The sequence below is a fragment of the Neopelma chrysocephalum genome, unplaced genomic scaffold (genome assembly GCF_003984885.1).
Source record: "Neopelma chrysocephalum unplaced genomic scaffold, ASM398488v2 Primary Assembly neopelma1_96821, whole genome shotgun sequence".
Taxonomy (NCBI): Eukaryota; Metazoa; Chordata; class Aves; order Passeriformes; family Pipridae; genus Neopelma; species Neopelma chrysocephalum.
Window position 1 is genome coordinate 84,573 of NW_020925465.1, and position 17,555 is coordinate 102,127.

At 38.2% G+C, this 17,555-nt stretch overlaps 1 protein-coding gene across 3 annotated transcripts in view; it reads right to left on the reverse strand.

The window, feature by feature from the left end:
• Positions 1–3,635: 3,635 nt before the first annotated feature.
• TDRD7 (tudor domain containing 7) overlaps positions 3,636–17,555 on the reverse strand; it is a 43,359-nt gene continuing 29,439 nt past the window's right edge. For 2 of the 3 annotated variants that reach the window (XM_027670250.1, XM_027670252.1), the window contains 10 exons: positions 14,275–14,461; positions 12,562–12,673; positions 11,505–11,707; positions 11,235–11,369; positions 9,491–9,574; positions 9,196–9,330; positions 8,746–8,856; positions 6,835–7,325; positions 6,351–6,511; positions 3,636–4,108 (listed from right to left, as the gene is read on the reverse strand). In XM_027670250.1, the coding sequence (XP_027526051.1) occupies positions 3,888–4,108; positions 6,351–6,511; positions 6,835–7,325; positions 8,746–8,856; positions 9,196–9,330; positions 9,491–9,574; positions 11,235–11,369; positions 11,505–11,707; positions 12,562–12,673; positions 14,275–14,461 (1,840 nt within the window). In that variant the 3' untranslated portion in view covers positions 3,636–3,887. The remainder of the gene's footprint in view (positions 4,109–6,350; positions 6,512–6,834; positions 7,326–8,745; positions 8,857–9,195; positions 9,331–9,490; positions 9,575–11,234; positions 11,370–11,504; positions 11,708–12,561; positions 12,674–14,274; positions 14,462–17,555) is intronic. The other variant, XM_027670251.1, reaches the window with a different exon arrangement.

Genomic DNA, 17,555 nt, shown 5'->3' on the forward strand with positions numbered 1-17,555 from the left:
TAAAATGTATCATGCAGCACTTTTTACAAGACACTGACTTCACTAACTCTAACTACACATAGGCTCTCAAGGAAGTGGCTCAGCATGCTTGAACCATGTCTGCTCAGGTCACAACCTCCTGCCCTAGCCAACTTCTAACTTCACAGGGCAGGACAATTCTCCTGTTTAAGACTTCCAGTCCAATCTGAAAATATCAGCAAAGAACAAAAGAACACAAAAGGAAGCTCTCGAGCTTTATGAATGTCTAAAGTGATGGGTTTTTTCATTGCATGACTCTTCTTCACTTTTCTTGTCTAATACAAGCAGTGCATGAGAATGTAGGCTCTTTCCAAGGTTTGCCTCACGCACAATAACTGTGAGGACAAAGGGTGAGTGTGGTGAAAACACAGAGATAAAAGATCCTTGCAACAAAATTCTTCTCAAATGGGGAAAGAGGAGTCCAGGAGTGGAAACCTTGGAGATAAGAATTTATTTTGGGATGGTAAAGAGGGTTCTCACATTTCTCTGATGAAATAAGAGTTCCTCAAAATGACCCAGGGTGAACACACTGGGAGAAGAGAACAGGTAAACCATAACTTTGTAAAGTCAACAAAATACAGCTGAGTCAGAATAAACAGAAAAGAAGTTGTTTGAAAGTGCTTATTATTCACAGCCCTGGGAAAATAAGAGATCTGCTTTGTTTTAGTTATTACAGTGTCATCTGTTTTCCCTAGGTAATGAATGCTCATTTTCCATTTTACAAAATTCACCGTGATCCACAAAACACGTCTAACAAAGCTGCTTTTTCTTTTTTTGTTTGGGAAGTTATCCTGGGTGAGGTCCCAAGAATTACACATTCCATATCCACATTCCAAGGAAGGATCAGCTGGGCTTCTGCAGATACATCCTACATGGTTTTGGCATTTACAATGAAACTGGAGTTCCAGTGAATTTCCAGGCTTTGCCCCTCTATTTAGAAAGATGGTCTGACACCTAATCTAAACCTACCTTTCTGCAATTCAAGCTTTTACATGCCTTATTTTATTTATATATAAAACAGTTATCAGTGACTACTTCTGAAAGTGTTCCCCTCTTTATCCTTCTTCTATCCAGACTAACTACAAATCCTACTTTTTAAATCAGACTATCTAGACTTCCATTGCTCTTGCTTTCATCTGGTTTCTCTGTGAATAATCCACATCCTTCCTATAGGACAATGCCCTGCCTGCAGGGTTCCAGTGGAGGCCTTTCTAACAGCTGTCAGAATGGAAAGATCATGTGAAACTAACTCCACCACCTGCTGGATTCAGACACAGGCTATGGCAGCACCCCTGGTGAAGTGCCATGCATTCTTGAAAGCAGAGAAACCATTCACAACCACCCTGGAACGCAGACTGCTGAAAAACTGAAGCTAAAAACCACGCAGCATTCTGTGTGAACAACTTACACAGAGCAACCTAACGCCTCCTGGGATCCACAGACTATCTACTAATTACACTATTTCATGGTTCAAAAACTTCAGCAAACCCAAAGCGCTCAATGTCGAGTACAGTCAACATCTTCTTTTTCAAAGCAGAGCACAAAATGTACTCTTAAGAGCACTAGCAGGTCAATTAGCAAACGTATCAGAGAATCTTACGGGTTGGTCAGTGAGTGATAGAGTAACATTAAAAGCAGGAGTAAAATCATAGTTCTGCAAACAAAATCACAGTGTAAGGAGATGGCAGTAACAGCAGAGTACCTGTACTGTAATGGACTAGTAATGGAGACACTGAAGAGAGGGTTTGTCCTGCACAGTGTGAATGGAGAGACATTTCAGTGCAGACTCTCTGGATACAGTGTATGAACTGAATGCAGCACTGTGTTAACTTTGGGGTAGGGTGTATGTTCCATGCAGGCACAAAACAATTCATCACATGGAGAGTGGTGCCCCTGGGTTTGCTCATCAGTTACACTGCACTCCGTTTTACCCATGTGAACTCCAGTACTGAGCTGTGAGACCGTAGGACTATTGTCATTACTTCTGATCTGGGCTTCTTAGCCACTGACAACCAAGGACAGGGTGAGGCATGTTCCAGAAGGGGCAGACAAGCTCGAAAACCATCTTGAGTGTAAATGAACTTCTGGCAAAGGGTGCAAACACCGCATGGGTATTTCTCATGAAACCAAACTTCAGAATAGCTCCAGCAAAACTCCCTGTGCCATTACAATGGCTTCTAGCCATCAGACTGCATGATTGCGAATGAGAGCGACGTGTTAGACACACAGGTAAACTCTCACTCTCTTCAGGAGCTCAGGAAACTGCTTGTCTCATCTTAGTGTCCTCCGTCATTCAAATTTTCAGGCTTAGAACATATCCTATGCAGAGGGAAACTTCTGCATGGAAGTTTATCCTACAGTAGTTATCACCACATGGATTCCTTCACCTGTGTTCTTCACCTACTCTGCTGTGGCAGCTGAAGAAGAAGTTGATTAATATGGAAAAATAACAGTATTTTCATGGTTAACTTACCTCTCTCAACAAGTACACTCAAGATCTTGACTCAAACCTCAGCATACTCAGATATGGAGAGGACCATGAAGCAGCAATTTGCATTAGACTAGCAGTTTGTTAGTTTACCACTGCTCACTCTATTCATTAGGGCTCTGCTATACCCTGTGTACAGTCCAGGCAGAGAGACACTCACCAGTCTCCCAAGAGGACTTCTCGCTGCTTAGCTCAGACCTTCTCCAGAACTACACCAGAGTTAGACTAAGAGAGTGCAAATGTCTTACATGCTTAAATAGCTTGTTTACTCAGAGTATTTGTATGCATTTTCTCTCTCCTACCCTAACGTTACATGCACCTCACCATTCAGTCTTGGTTTCCTTTCTGCCCAGTCTCCTGTACTCCTGTAAACAGCATTAAGGGCAGAATTTCTTAGCTCAGCTTGTGCACTACTAGAAATGTTATATGACCAGGCACAGCAGAAAAAATCCTGTTGCTGCCATTCACCGCATAAAGCTTTAATATGGTGCTTAACCATCTGAAGGAACTAAGGCAAGCAAACTCAAATCTGGGCAGCAGACTACGAAATATAACCATGTCTACACCTCCTCTAAATATTTCTAAGGCCAAAAATGAAGTAGGTTCTAAAGTAGTCCAAAAATACCATGTTCAGAGGACTTTAAGCACCCGTCCACATGCTTATAGGACTCTGCTTGCTCCTTGTCTCCTGGGAGCAGTCCTTTAAAGTTTCTCAGAGGCAAACATGAAAACGAGCCATCAAAAAAAGCGGGAAAGGAATGCTTCACATTTAGCAGCTGGTCAGGGGGGTGGGGTGAGAAGGGGAGAGGAGAATTCAGACAAATGGTATCATTGCTAAAGAACAGTAAACAGACTAGTGAGCAAACAAAGTGCAAACCTTTCTGTGAACACTGAGCCCCACAAATGCAGTATCCCAAAAAAGGCACTATTCAATGCCTATGAAGTTAAGGAAGGGGGAAAAGCTCACCAACAATGCATGTCTCTGACAACAAATTCAGAAATATTGAGGACTGCATCCATGTTTCACAAATAATAAAAATGTTTGTTAAAGGGAGGACTACCCAGTAAGTGGCTCTGAATAATACTATGAGATAAAAACCCCTCCAAAATTAGGAAATGATCACAAGAACAAAATTCAACATTGTTTTATTGATAAATAACTTTTTAAATATTTTAATCTAAATATTCTAGCATTACAATGGTAAACAACATGAAAATTTTCAAAAAATCAACTGAAGTAAACAGAAACCAAACTTGTTAAACAAACACAGATATTTCAGTTTTATCCCCATTATGTCTTCAAGGCCATGTAGTAGTTATATTTCTCTTCAAAGCTTGTTACTTATTTCATCACTAAGCTGCTACGTTTCAGAAGTGGTGATTAATCACTCTTTGAAAATTCCACAAGACTTTGTGACACAAAATCATGAATCCATGTATCAATATGTGGAAGAGATGTGTCCACGAGAAAAGTCACTATTTTTCGATCCCAAGAGTTAGTGCTTTCATTAACTGCCTGTATCTGTGCCACAAAGGGTTTCTTCTCTACAAGATTCCGAAACACTATTGATGCCTCTTCTGACCACTGCTGGTTTTTCACTCCTAGGACAAATGTAAAGCAAAACAGAAGGTCATTTATAGACTAGATCAATCTGAATTATTAAGTTTATAAAGAAGTGGGGTATGTTTAAATACTTGAGAAAACAGATGTTAAAAAGCTAATGAATGCAACTTAAATCTAGAAAAGAAAAACAAGCTCACTCATCTCCCACACAAACGAGCTTAATTATTACACAGACTAGGACATCTATTTTTTCTTGAAGTCTAAAGATATGGAGAGTGAAAGGCAAATGCACTGACTCACTGAGAAATTCAAAGTATATCAGCTGCCTTGCATGATCAGGGCATATCAGGAACCTTTTTGCAAGTTCCTTTCAAAACAAAATTTCTTTGTCTTCAGCCTGAGGATGCTGAAATTATCTGTCCAGTTGGCCTTTCTTTAGATTAAGTTTTCTTCATTTCAAAGCAGCATCAGCTACTAAAACATCAACCAAGCCTTCAAGTCCCAAACTTTCTGCAGAGGCCAGAAACAAATTAAAATTCTGCGTAAATGCCTCATAACTGCTCTTATTTTTTTCAGAGCAAAGTCAAAGTCAGAGCAAAGCAAAGTCTCAAAATCCCTCAAAGTCTCAAAATCCCACAAAGTCAAGTCTGCTAGAACATACACAGGTTTTTAAATATGGCTGTAAACCACCCAGAAAGAAGTGGCTCATGCAGACTTGGGATTCAGTCTCCCCAGACCACTGCTGGTGTACAGCATTTAGACACAGGGGCTCAAATATCATGCAGGAATACACAAAAACCAGCTTGTGGGTAAAAGAAGTAGAACAGCAAAGTGACAATACTGTGCTTCTACTATTAGCAGCAGCTTGCCACTGATAGGACAACACAGTAACACAGCTGCCTGCAGATTACAGAAGGAATTAGAAGCCACAGTTAATCAACACTTAAGAAAGGGTAACTAATGTTAGAAAAGGCTGCTGTGGAAGCAAATGGGATTTTACACGGGAACAAACCAGAGACTAAGAGGTAGGAGACATGAAAACAGAGAGAAAGAAGTGAAAGAATAGCAAGACAATAGTTACCGGTCTTCCAGGCTCAGTTGGCCTGCTTTGACAATATGAAGCATCTCAGAGGCAAACTTAACTAGCTACCTGGGGGACTCTGTGAAGCAGGAAAAGTGGATGACTTGCAGGCTTGCTCAGCTGGATCCTGTACTACCCCAGAAGACAGACACAGCTAGAAATCAGCTTCATTACAGCACTGCACTCCCAGGACCCAGCCTGTCGGTAACACATCCATCATCACTAGTTTAAAGCAACCCCCAAGGTCACACTGAGGCCATACGGGAAAGCAGATCCACAGAAGGAAAACCAGGATCAGAGCACCAACCCTGTGGCCTGTCACTTCCAACAAGCACATTCTGTGACTGAAATCTAGACTAGTGCTGACCAAACAGTGGCAGAAAGCAGGAGCTGACTAAGACGAGATGCATACATCTGAAAGTGACACAGAAATGAAAGAAAAATTTGGAAAAGACAGCAAGAAGAGATCAAGTTTTATTTTTTTAATTGTCTCAGATGTAGGCACATTCTCTGTGCCTCATATTCTCAAGGAAATTTATTTTACTTAAGCTTATTAAAAGCCCTCACTCCTCTTGTGGAGTTTTTTATTTGTCTGAGAAAACCAGTATATTTCAGGCAATTTTGGATTCCAAATATGCACTGCAAAATTGCAAATTACAATTGGGCCAGATATATATGTAAAATTTCTCTAGAAATTCAGCATCCAGGTTCCTAACTTTATGTAAACTAGGATAATCAGAACATTAAATTCTTATCAACAGATACATACATTATAACTTTCACACATCACAATTGCTTAGGTTAAAGGATCCAAAAAACCATTTAGTTCTGATTTCCATGTCCTTTGCATATTAGATATCACACACATTAAATGACAAATTTCATGGCAATAAAAAGCAGTTGCTGGGAAAGTTTAAGCAACCTTCATTTTCAACACATGATAACTAAAAGTGCTTCATTAAATTAAACAAACAAATAACAAAACAGAATTATCACTACCTATGCCAAGAAGAAAAGCAGAGCTACTTCGATGACACAAACATGTATGTGTTAAGCATGTTTCTGCAAGCAGGTACACTTCAGAATAAAAACCAATTACACCACTAACCTCTGATTTTGTCCACTTTACATTTCTGTTCATTTGGTATCCCCGCTGATGCAGACCTTAGCAAAAACAATTCTAAAAGCTTGTTACCTACCTGCAAGCTGAGCTGTTATAGCTTGGAAAGGCAGTCTTCTAAACGCATCCGTGAGCGGCTGTACTTTCCGAATGCTGACAAACTCATGTTTGCCATAGTCCAGCTCATACACTGACAGAAAACCATTCCTAAGAATTCCTTTTACTATGACCCTGTACCACCTAAAAAGGGGGAGAACAAGCATAGACAATTTGAATTCATATTCGCACACTGTCAAGACACCGGAAAAATAATACACAACCAAAAGATCTTAACACTGTCTGAAGCTTCCCAGATCTGGATTTAGCTGAATAAAAGTCAACTATTCCAACTACAGTGTGGAAGCCTGAAGGGACTGCAACCTCATTTACTCCCTTAATCTCTCAGATATCATTGGACATCTGCCACCTGGTTAACAATGCGGACTAAGCAAAGCTAGGCTTGCCTAGCTTAGCAGAGTTAAGCTTGCTTTCAAAGATTTTAAGTAATTTAAGTATCTACTTACTCATCTCCAATTTTAGCTGCATACAGCTTGTTTTTTTCAATATTCACAGGTTTCTCTTCTGCCCTGCTGTAGTACAAGATCATTTCTTCCATTAGGGCATACAGATTGTTTAGCTCATTCCAAGGCTGGACAATGAAGTGACCTGGATGGCAGGCCACTGAGACATAGATATCCATGAGCTCGCCAGGCTTTGGCAAGGGTAGAGGAGGAGGCATATCGATAGTTGACACTGCACTGCTGGGTTCCTTGGCTGAATCAGGGAAACTCTTCTCCAGCTTCCCACCAGTTAACTGCAGAGCTGAAACACCGTCACTTATAACTTTTGTGGAGCTAGTCCCACTGGGTGTAACGCTCAAGAAAACATCTTTCTGATGCTTCCACAAGTCTGCATTTTTGATCTGTCTATTGATGCTTCGATCCACGTCTGGGAAATTCTCTGGAGCAAATAAGTAAACGTGTGCAATTCCCTTTGAACCATCCTGTTTAATCACCTTGGAACACAAAATACAGTTTATTATCCAGTTAGTAACTATTAAATGCACATCTGATTTTGTACTGAAGACTAAAGTGGCAACAGTTCATTGCACTTATGCACAGAAATACTTTCAAGATTCTCTCAAAAATGTTACTGAAGTGGATAGTAGACCACTCACAGCAGATAAAAAGAGCACTTGCAGCTATTCCACTCATGTAAAGCAAGTACAGAGCTTGAACTGAGCTTGAACCAACAAGTTCAATCCCTATACTGCGTTATACAATTCTAGTTTTCAGTGGAACAGTAGCCAGTGTCCATACAGATCTAAACAATTGTTAAATATTAACACATAATCCATCAAAATATCTTCCTGCCATTACAGGAAGGGAAGCCTACTAAATTAAGGATGGGAAAAAAATAAAGATGAACAAAGCTTCCAGGTTTGTGTAATGCATAATTTTCAAGCACCAACATAAAAATATTTCATATTTAACATCAGATATGCTAGCATTATTAATAGTAAAGCACTGAAATTTTAATTTGAGAAACTATATAACATTTCTTTAGAGATTATTCTGTTTATGTTCCTAGCCAGGAATAAAAACTTTCCACAATTAAAGCACACATCTGCTGTCTCCCATTTAATCCAGCAAAAACTAGCACCAAACACAAACTCTCTTGGAAGAGGATGTTTAGAAAAGCCAGATGTAACAGGCGTAACTCTCAGACTAGAGGTCTAGACTAAAGCAAGCAAAAACGTTAAGGAAAGCTACAAAGAACTTCTTCGAAATGCTCTGACAGTATATGGAATCAAATTTTTGAGGAAATTAGTTTTGTTTAGTCTGTAGTAAGTAATAGATTTCCTTTAGAAGTGTATTTTCAGTTAATTGAACTGGTTAGGATACATTGCAAATGGAAATAATTTTACCTCAAAGATAAGAAAAATTCCAAGTATACAAAGCCCATTATGAATCAAACTTGATTAGAAAAAGCAAACAAAAAATAAAGCTGCTTTCAAAGACAAGAAGGAGAAAAAGCTATGCTCACAAGAGGCATAAAAGTAATTCAAGATTAACTCAAAAGTTGCATATTTTTATGTGCTGAAACGTGAACAACTGTGTTTCTTTCTTATCAGTTGGTAAAATAACTCTAGCTGCATATTTGGACTTAGCAAAATGTGAAAAGCTGCTGTGAAAGTTGCTAAACTCTTGTGGGGAAAAGAGAAGATTCTAACACGCTTAAGCAAGTAAGTTTTATGTTAAATGTCCTAAGAAAAGGACTTTGTATAGAATTTATGTCCAATAGCCGGTTATAAACTTTTACATTTCTATAACAAAAATCAATTTGATGAGTTGCTAAATTTTTTAAGTTATTCTTCCAATGCTCTCTTCCCACGCCTGTGGATTTCAAGTCCCATAGGCATTTTGACTATTTACCTTCATGCTAAATTCAGGGCAATTCATTACAGTGTCTCTCAGCCACAGTACAGCATCTGGAGTCCACATGCCAGTGTTAGGAGGCAGATCTGCCAGGCAGCATTTTAAAGCCTACGAACAGAATTAAGTACACAAGGTATAATTTAAAAATATGAAAACTAGTCCACAAGTTCCAGTTCACAGGACAATGCTGACAGATTCAACAATGTATGACAAACAGAACGGGACAGGGTACCCATGGAAAACCAGTACCATCAAACATACACAACATACTGTCCATACACAGGACTACACTGTGACTTATTTCAGGCAAAGATGCACAACAAAATACACTGCAATGTTGAATGCTATGAAACAAAACAAAATTTCCTTACATAAAACCTGAAATAGCAGCACTACAAACACTGGCAAGAGAACTAATATAGGTTAGGCTTTAACATGTTTTTATACCTGAGGAGGTATTGCAATTACTTCTCTCAGGAATTGTGGTGGGATTTCTCTGAGCTCTGATACTTTCACAGTTGCAACAGTTCCAGTATCCATGAACTGCACATCCAGTGCCCGTCTAGTGTGAATAATTTTTATCTGAAAGAAGAAAGTAAGAACATAATTTTGAGGTTAAAAGCCTCACTGACACACGCTATAAAATGTTTCATGGAAACTAAAGATTCAGACCAAGTTGAACAAAAAGAAAAAGATATTTCTATGTGGGAAAACTGTAGCTGTTTTTTTGAATACTTCTTACCTCTACACGTGCCCATTTTCCTTTGGAAGGAAACAAGCAGATTTTGCCACAGAAAGGCAGCAACACATTGAACTCGGAAGTCTGCTACAAATACAAAACCAGAAATTAAAAAGCGTGGAGTTATTACTATCTGGCTCTCGACTAACCCTTTCAAAAGCCACACATGACATAAATATTTCTGAGAAGCAAAGCACTGTTTCAAATATAAAGTCTCTTTCCAGACTCAGAAACATATTCTCATCACGTTGTTTTAAGCTTCCCCAATTGGCAAAACTTTAATTCCAAGCTCTGTATCTTACAGGAGAACTGAGAGAATACAAAGTGTCAGGGGGAAAAAGCAACACTTGGAAACACAGTATATGAAATCACTAATCATTACTGTTCTGAGAAGCAAGAGCAGTTTAGAGCTGTGACAGAAAACTGAAGAAACTCCTAGCTTATATTCTAAATCATATAATTTCTTGAGATATTTAGCAAACCGAATTTACTACTGATTCAAATGAAAGTCTCATGGGGGTAACATTCACCACGATAATCCTAAATAACGTAACAAGACAATGGGCACACTATAAAAGGCAAGAGGAAACTAAATTTGAAGAACCATCAACACCTTAGTTCGTTTAAATGCCTAGGCAAAATAAAAGAAAAAACAACTCTCAAGATTAGCTGCAAAGTCAAGATTGCTTCTTTTACCCTCCCTGTTAACTAAAGAACCTGAAGATCAATGTCTCTCTTCGATAGCAACAAGAACATAACATGTACTCTCTCCCAAAAATACAAACTTTTGAAATACCTGTCTGGCTCCTTCCTTTGTGTTGCTAAGCCTTTCAGGGTTCTATACACTTTCAGTGTTTAGCTCGCTTGAAACTGAGTCTCGATAACTGAGACATGTTTAATATAAAATATTTCCAGGTGATTCCACAAGAGGTCTAAAGCTTAACTTATACACCTAAAAACACTTTCAACAGAGTAGCGTCACAAGCAGCAGTTCTAACAGGATCTTCAAGGATCTGCATTACATTATTTGATTCAGCTGAATTATCAACAAATTAGATTCTCCTAAGATCTCTTTGGCATAAAGTCTCTTGAGTCTAGTGAGGATTGCTGCATGTGTCTGTAAATGTCAGACTTCTCTGCCACATGCCCTTTTTAAAGCAACTTAAGACTTCAGAAAATGCCTCCTGTACATCACTTCTAGTTGATATTAGCCACAACATTCAAAAGCTAAGGGTACAAGGGGACGCAGCACATCAGAGCAAAGCCATTGAATTTCCAGGTTAAAGACAGGTTTAAAGGAACACATCTTGGTTTTGCTGCTTTTACTGCGACTTTGCACAGTGTGCTCTGGGCCAGGCTGTTCACGCATCTCAACTCCATCACATAAGTAAAATTTCCAGCAAAAAAAAAATACTGCAGTATCTCTCCAGGCTTTACAGCAATCTGACACAGTTTCTATTGGAAGCTCCCCATTAAGAGCCATACTGTTGCTGTTCTAACTATTCAAGGAAAGTTTAGAAGTAGTTACTGAAGCATTAGAGACTGCTTCTGAACAAGAAAGCATCAGAAGACATTGTTCATGCTGAAAGATGCACCCCAAAAACCCCCAAATGAGGAAGAGAATTTATAGCCTTTTTGAATAGTCTATGGCTACCACAGAAACTTGAGCTTATGTACAGGGAAAATGATTGGTACACTCTGAAGGAAGGCTACATGACTTCACCACTTCCCTCAGCACAGAACCTACCTTGTAAACAAAGTAGTCTTCTAGTTTCTGCAAGATTTCAGAGAGTCTAGACAAGCCTTTGGATGGCACTTGGCAATACAGGCTTCCATCAGAGAAAACACTGGTTACTCTGACATTTGTATACAGTGCATCTACCTGCAACAGTAAGATTTTGGCATGAAAGGGGAAAAACAACCACTTAGCAAATTTCTTAGTACTGTTTTTTGTCCACCTAAGACCTCAGCAGTCAATGAATTTTAATGAATTGAGAAGGAAACAGGACAATGGTACCTGCAGGTGCAGTTCAAGGGACTTGTCATACAATGCCTTCAGACAAGTAGCATTGATGTTGATATCGTCTTCTCCAGACGTGTCATAGAGAACAAGAAGAGGAATATCACTTTTTTCCAGTATTTCCACAGCAAATATCTTGAAGCATGTCTGTGATTCCACAGTCTTTATTAGGACAGGATCATCACAAAAGGCTTCCAGTCCTGTAAGACACACCATATTTTTATGAATCGATGTACTCAAAGGGAAAAACAATAACTAGGTCTGTGTTCACAACAGGAATATTTCCAAGAATCAGGATGAAGCAAAGAAAAGTTGTACTGCACCCCTACTTGAATTCTACTTAATTTCTGCCTTTTTAACATAGACAGCCATCTTCGGGGGTGGGGTAGAATAGAAAAGATCCTCTTCAGAAAGAGTTGAGGCAAATGTGTAGAGAACAAAGGAATGTATCGAAGTATTAAAAAACCAACCAAACAAAAAAGCCAAGCTCATTCGCAGCAATTTTACACATTAAAAATATAATATTTTAAAAAACTTAGAAAGGCCTACCAGTTTTAGAAAGGTAAATAAATTCCAGCAGAGTCTAAAAGTCTGTAGGTATGCAAGTATTGAAAAGGGAAGGATCACTTTAAAATAACTAAATAGGTCCATATTTAGAAATACTGCCTGACCTGGCCACAAGAGATGTGCCTCATTTTGGAAAAGATGTGTTATTACATTGTTTCACACAACAGTAAATGTTTCCTCTTATTTCTTTAGGCTTACATATGTAAAAGGGACAAAAACATCCAAGTGCAGAAACAACTAAGGTTGACGACATAGATACTGGATATAATTGTCTTCTAATATCAAGGGTTCTTTATAAAACTCTTCTTCTTCACATCCTTTCTTCCTCCCTTTTCCTTCTTTCCATGTCTACCCATGTCTGTTTAGATTAGCTGTGCTGGACAAAATCTATCATACACAGAGTTATTTCAAACAAGGATCAAAACTCCCAGACTCACAGATGCTTCAATCCATAAATCGTGTACAGTCAGCACTGGCTTTCTCTTACCTGCCAGTTTACACTTTACAGCTTGAAAAGGAAGTGAACTGAACTGTTTCTGTAGTTTGTACACACTGTTGCTTTCAACAAACTCAGTGAAGCCATGATCAACATAGCGTACCTGAAAATGGAAAAGGGTGTAAAGGCATAAGATCATCAATATCACTGTAAATATGTTTTCTTAAATCTAGGGGAAATGCACTCAGTTACCACATTCTCTGTGCAGCCACAGGAAAATTACAGTTTGCTCATTTAGTAGAATATTAGACCATTAATTTCATATTTATCTCACTGCTTGAATGTTCAGAGTTTTCAGGGAAAGCCTCATTCTCAAGATCTCTGCAAAACCATCCTCTTCAACTGTTCTACAGAATCTCAACTCTTAATAGGAACACTGCTGGAGGGTTCAGCATGTATTACCTCAAACCATGTGAAGAAAGGAATAAAGTGGCAATTTTTATTTATAAAGTTTTGAAAGTGTTGAAAAGTCATATACCACTCAGGTGCCATTATAAGTTTTGCCTACTGTTTTTACAGCATTAAAAGAATAATTTTGATTAATGCTTGTCTTAACTTTGATACAAATAACACAGTCAGTGCAGGAAACCATTATGGAAACTGCTGATTGGTAGCAAATAACTGGAGCTAAAGTAAGAGAAAGAAGGCTTTACAGGACTTTCTACAACTTTTTTTCTAAACTCTATCATGCAAAACGTCTGCTTATCAAATACTGAAAGGAGGTCTGAACACTGTGTCAGAGGATAATCAGAAATGCTTCAATAAAGCAATAGCCTTCTTTCGGCTGGTAGCTCTAGTTAGGAAGAAATTAGAGGCAAGCATGGCACCTATGTCCTTGCCACTTCTCTAAAACCAACAATCTTTCAAAACCAAGTTCTGACATTCTCCAACAAGCTCCAACTGAAGGGTATCATACTAACTCTCAGAAAATCCTCAGTTCTAATATATGTGCTATTTAAGTATTTCTGAAATGGTTCAACTTTGTAAGTATGTTAAGAAGACCTAGATAAAAAGTCACCTAACTGGGGGAAGAAACAAAAAAAAAATTAAAAGGGTATAATCAGTGTTTGACGAGACAAGAAATAATTGAGAAGTCTTAAACTTCTTTTAAACTTCTAATATATGTTCTAGTTTTATTGCAGATAACAAGAAGAGTCTGCTTGGCCCAGGGAAAGTTTAACAGAGGAGTCAAATTATCTCAATGGGGTTTAACTAAAATGCATACTACATATAACTCCCAGAATACCAGATCTGCCTGGAAGGGGAAAATATAACCTTCTCATTTTTTTGCTATTTAGCGCACGTTAGAGATACTTCAGTACAAGACTTCAAAAAGCTCTAGCAGCAACTGAATTCTGTCCTTCCCTTTCCCTTCCTCTGTCCCACTTCAAATAGTGGTAATACAGTGTCCCTCCTAACAGAGGTAAATTTTCAGTACCAAAGTGCTATAGGCCTCAGTCCCACATAAAACTCAAAAAAGCCCCCAACTCAAATTATTTATGGAAAAAAACCTGATAGACCATTTAATTTTGGCCATCATATAGCTTCAGAAATGTCTTAATTTCTCACATAACTGAAAACAGAAGCAGTTCAGGGCAAGAAAAGAGAGAATGCTAGTGCAGCATATTTAGGAATTAACCAGGTATCTAAAATGCAAGATTGTTTCAATTCTTTCTCCAAGTGCCAAAAGAGGTAATTACTTGCCTTTATTCTGTTGTCTTCTAGAGAAATTACCCGAGCACGCACCCAGGCGTCTTCTCCAGCATGTACTGCAACAAGTTGCCCAACGCTCAGAGACTGAGCGGGTGACACTGTACTATTCTGACTATAGTATGCTTTCATCTCATCTTCCATTTGTTCCTGGGCAGAAGAATAATCTTTGCCCACAAACCTACAGGATTTTATACAAAAAAACAAAACAAAAACCAACACAAGAGTTAGGATGCAACTTCAAAAAAGCTGATTAAAAACATAAGAACATTTACGTGCATATATCAATATAGGAGTAAATTATGGATGCATACATTTTCTAAGTACACTAGTATTCAAACTCTTTTCCCATTAACAGGGCAACAGAAAAAGAAAGTTACTTTGTCATTAACAAACACTACCTTAATCTGGTTTTCACTAAGGTTCATCCACAACAACACATTTAAAATATTTTTTAAAATCAGCTGTTAAACCATGTGCTGTTTACTCTCCCCCTCCACATTAAACAGCATTAGGTTGCTGACCTAATGGTTCCTACTGAAGCAGTTTGTACATAATGAAGTATATAAACTTTCTGAAAACTCCAAATAGGAAGTTCTGAAGGCTTCAGAAACACGTCAGATTAGAGTAGACAGAAGGAAATGTAAAAATTTTTATTTAGTAGCTACTGTTTCAGAATGTTCATATAGTCACTGATACTGCACAATTCTACAACGTAGTTTAGATCATCATCCTATAAACATCTAAGTTTATTCTGAAGGCCTGCTGTATACCCAAAATTAGTGCAGATATTGTACTATGACATACTATGGTAACTTTATTAAATTAAGATTAAATTAAATCTGATCACATTCCAGGGGAACCCTCATTTTCCCAAAGACAGTCTCATGCTTTTCAGGATGACAGCTTTTTTTCATTTCTACAAAACAATGTTTATCTCTTTCAAAAGAGAGATAAAATGGGGTGACAGTCATGTATGTGCTACTTAAAAGTTTCTTTAACGTTTATTTCATAAGGATACCTAATAGACAGTTGGAGTAGCTCAACAGAAAGTAGAAGAATCTCTCAAAATTTCCTGCCTCATTCACTATTTTCTAGTAATTGGTGAGCATCATACTGAATAAGTTTTTGGTTGCTCGAAGCCAATTGAAAAATTATTTTTCAGATTTTTTTTAGAAAAGAATCCTGTAAAGCCACCTCAAAAAAGTGTATTAGAGGCTAATCTACGTGCAGGTAGCCAGGCACTACAAGTGTGCATTCAGCAACATTCTTTTTCTCAGCTGGAACCAATTCACATGTCCAGTAATGTTTGCTGCTCCACTGTGAAAGGAACAGAGGGGCATTCTTCCACAGTGAAACATACAACACAATTCCATCTAGGCAAAAAGATGAGGGGAAAAAAGTATTCAAGCTGTAGCACAGAAACTTAAAATAGCTGAGAATAAACCATGATCGTTAATTATTTCTTGTGAGAATTCAAATGCATCACCTAGTGTATCATCTCTGCCTTCAATCACACTGCTGTGGATGTACAGGAAATACCTAGGAGTGTTTTTATCACCTCACTTTTATACTGACTACATCAAATTCTCACTGAATTGTTCCATGTCTCAAAACAGAAATAGCACCAAACCTTCCAGCTTTGCCTTCATTACTCCTGCATTTGAAAGGTTTCAGCCAAACAATACTTAGCCACATACTAAAGAGATATTGCTCCCTCCCCAAGACTGAAAGAGGAATCTTGATTTTATTGGTCCTACAAAAACCAACATCAACCAACAGCCCCTTGAACAGTCCTTGTGTAGATGAGCAGAAAGGGACTGGTAGGACATGTAAGGACAGGTGAGCCCATGCACTGTTTCCTTACTATATATACATCCATATGAACATTTTCTTGTCATGGCAAAAAAACTATTCCCTTCAGGGCTAGTTGCATCATATCAAGATAAAAGACCTTGCCCTTGCCCTAAGTAGTAACTTCTGTACCTAGGGCCAAGAGACCGCTAATTTTCGTCATGTACCTGCACAGAGCTGACAAATTCAGAAACCTTAATATTGTCCAAGAAACGTGGTCCACAATTTGGGAAGTGCTGCTTTGTAGAGAAATTTTAATATAAACACCCTCAGCTCATGAGTATCATAGAGTATTCCTCCCAAATAATTAGCGGAAACATGCTTGAAATAACAGATTAGAAGGCTAAGAACTGTTACTCCCATGTCCAGCAAGTTATCAATGCTGCCAGAATTAACAGGTGTACAGGGAGAAGGAAGAAGTTTTGCGGAGTTAAGTTCCACCTGCGTAGCAAGCTGGAAGTGAGAGATGTAATTTGTTCCTGCTCTTCCCAATGCAAAACATATGCACTGTGTCTGTTTCTGTATCTCTGTGTACAGAATATTTATGTCTCAAATGGGCTGTCTTTCCTGCCACTATTGATCTTCATCATATTTCATGTTTTGGACTAATTTCAAAGAGATCTCTCAGGAACAACCTAAAACATAAAGCCTCTCTTTCTTTCTTCTGTGATTTCTTTTTTTAAGCTGAGGGTCACTCACAAATTCCAACTGTGTCTTCTTTGCTAAAATGATTGACTTGTTCAGCTGGATATAGGACAAATCTTTTTGACAGATGAAGAAGCTTGCCTTAAATTATGCTTTGTGGTGAGACCAGTATACGAAATAAATGTATAAGCAATGCACATAGAAGCTTATCTGAGAAAAAGCACAATATAGGAATGGTAACAGCTGATAAAACAAAGATGGGTACATTCTCAAATGGAAATTCCTCTGGTAACCCCCAAGTAAGGGGATCTTTGCTACAGACTATCAGCCTTGAGATTCCATGACTTCAAGGAACTAAAACAGTGGAGTGACACCTGAAGTTCAAGACAATACATTACTGAGAGCTAAAGAGAAAAAGGATATCTAGATTTCAGCTATAAGCCCAATGTGTTGAATACTGCCAAACAGCAATGAGGAATGGGGTAATAGGATCTGTAAGGAAACTGCACACATACTTAATTCAATCCTCATCTGAGAATGACTGAAACTATCCAACCAAAGCAGAAACTGCAGAAATTAGTGGGAAAAAACAGACCTGTCACTATAGTATATTACCACACAGTCGCTCAATTCATCCTCTTGAAGTGACCTATAAACTTTTTAAGACTAGGGTCAATTTAAAACAATTTTAAAAGTGAAATATCCTCTATGAAAATGTTTAGGGTTTGACTTCTTTTTTTAAGTTTTAAAGAACTGCTAGGATTTCTAGTACTTTA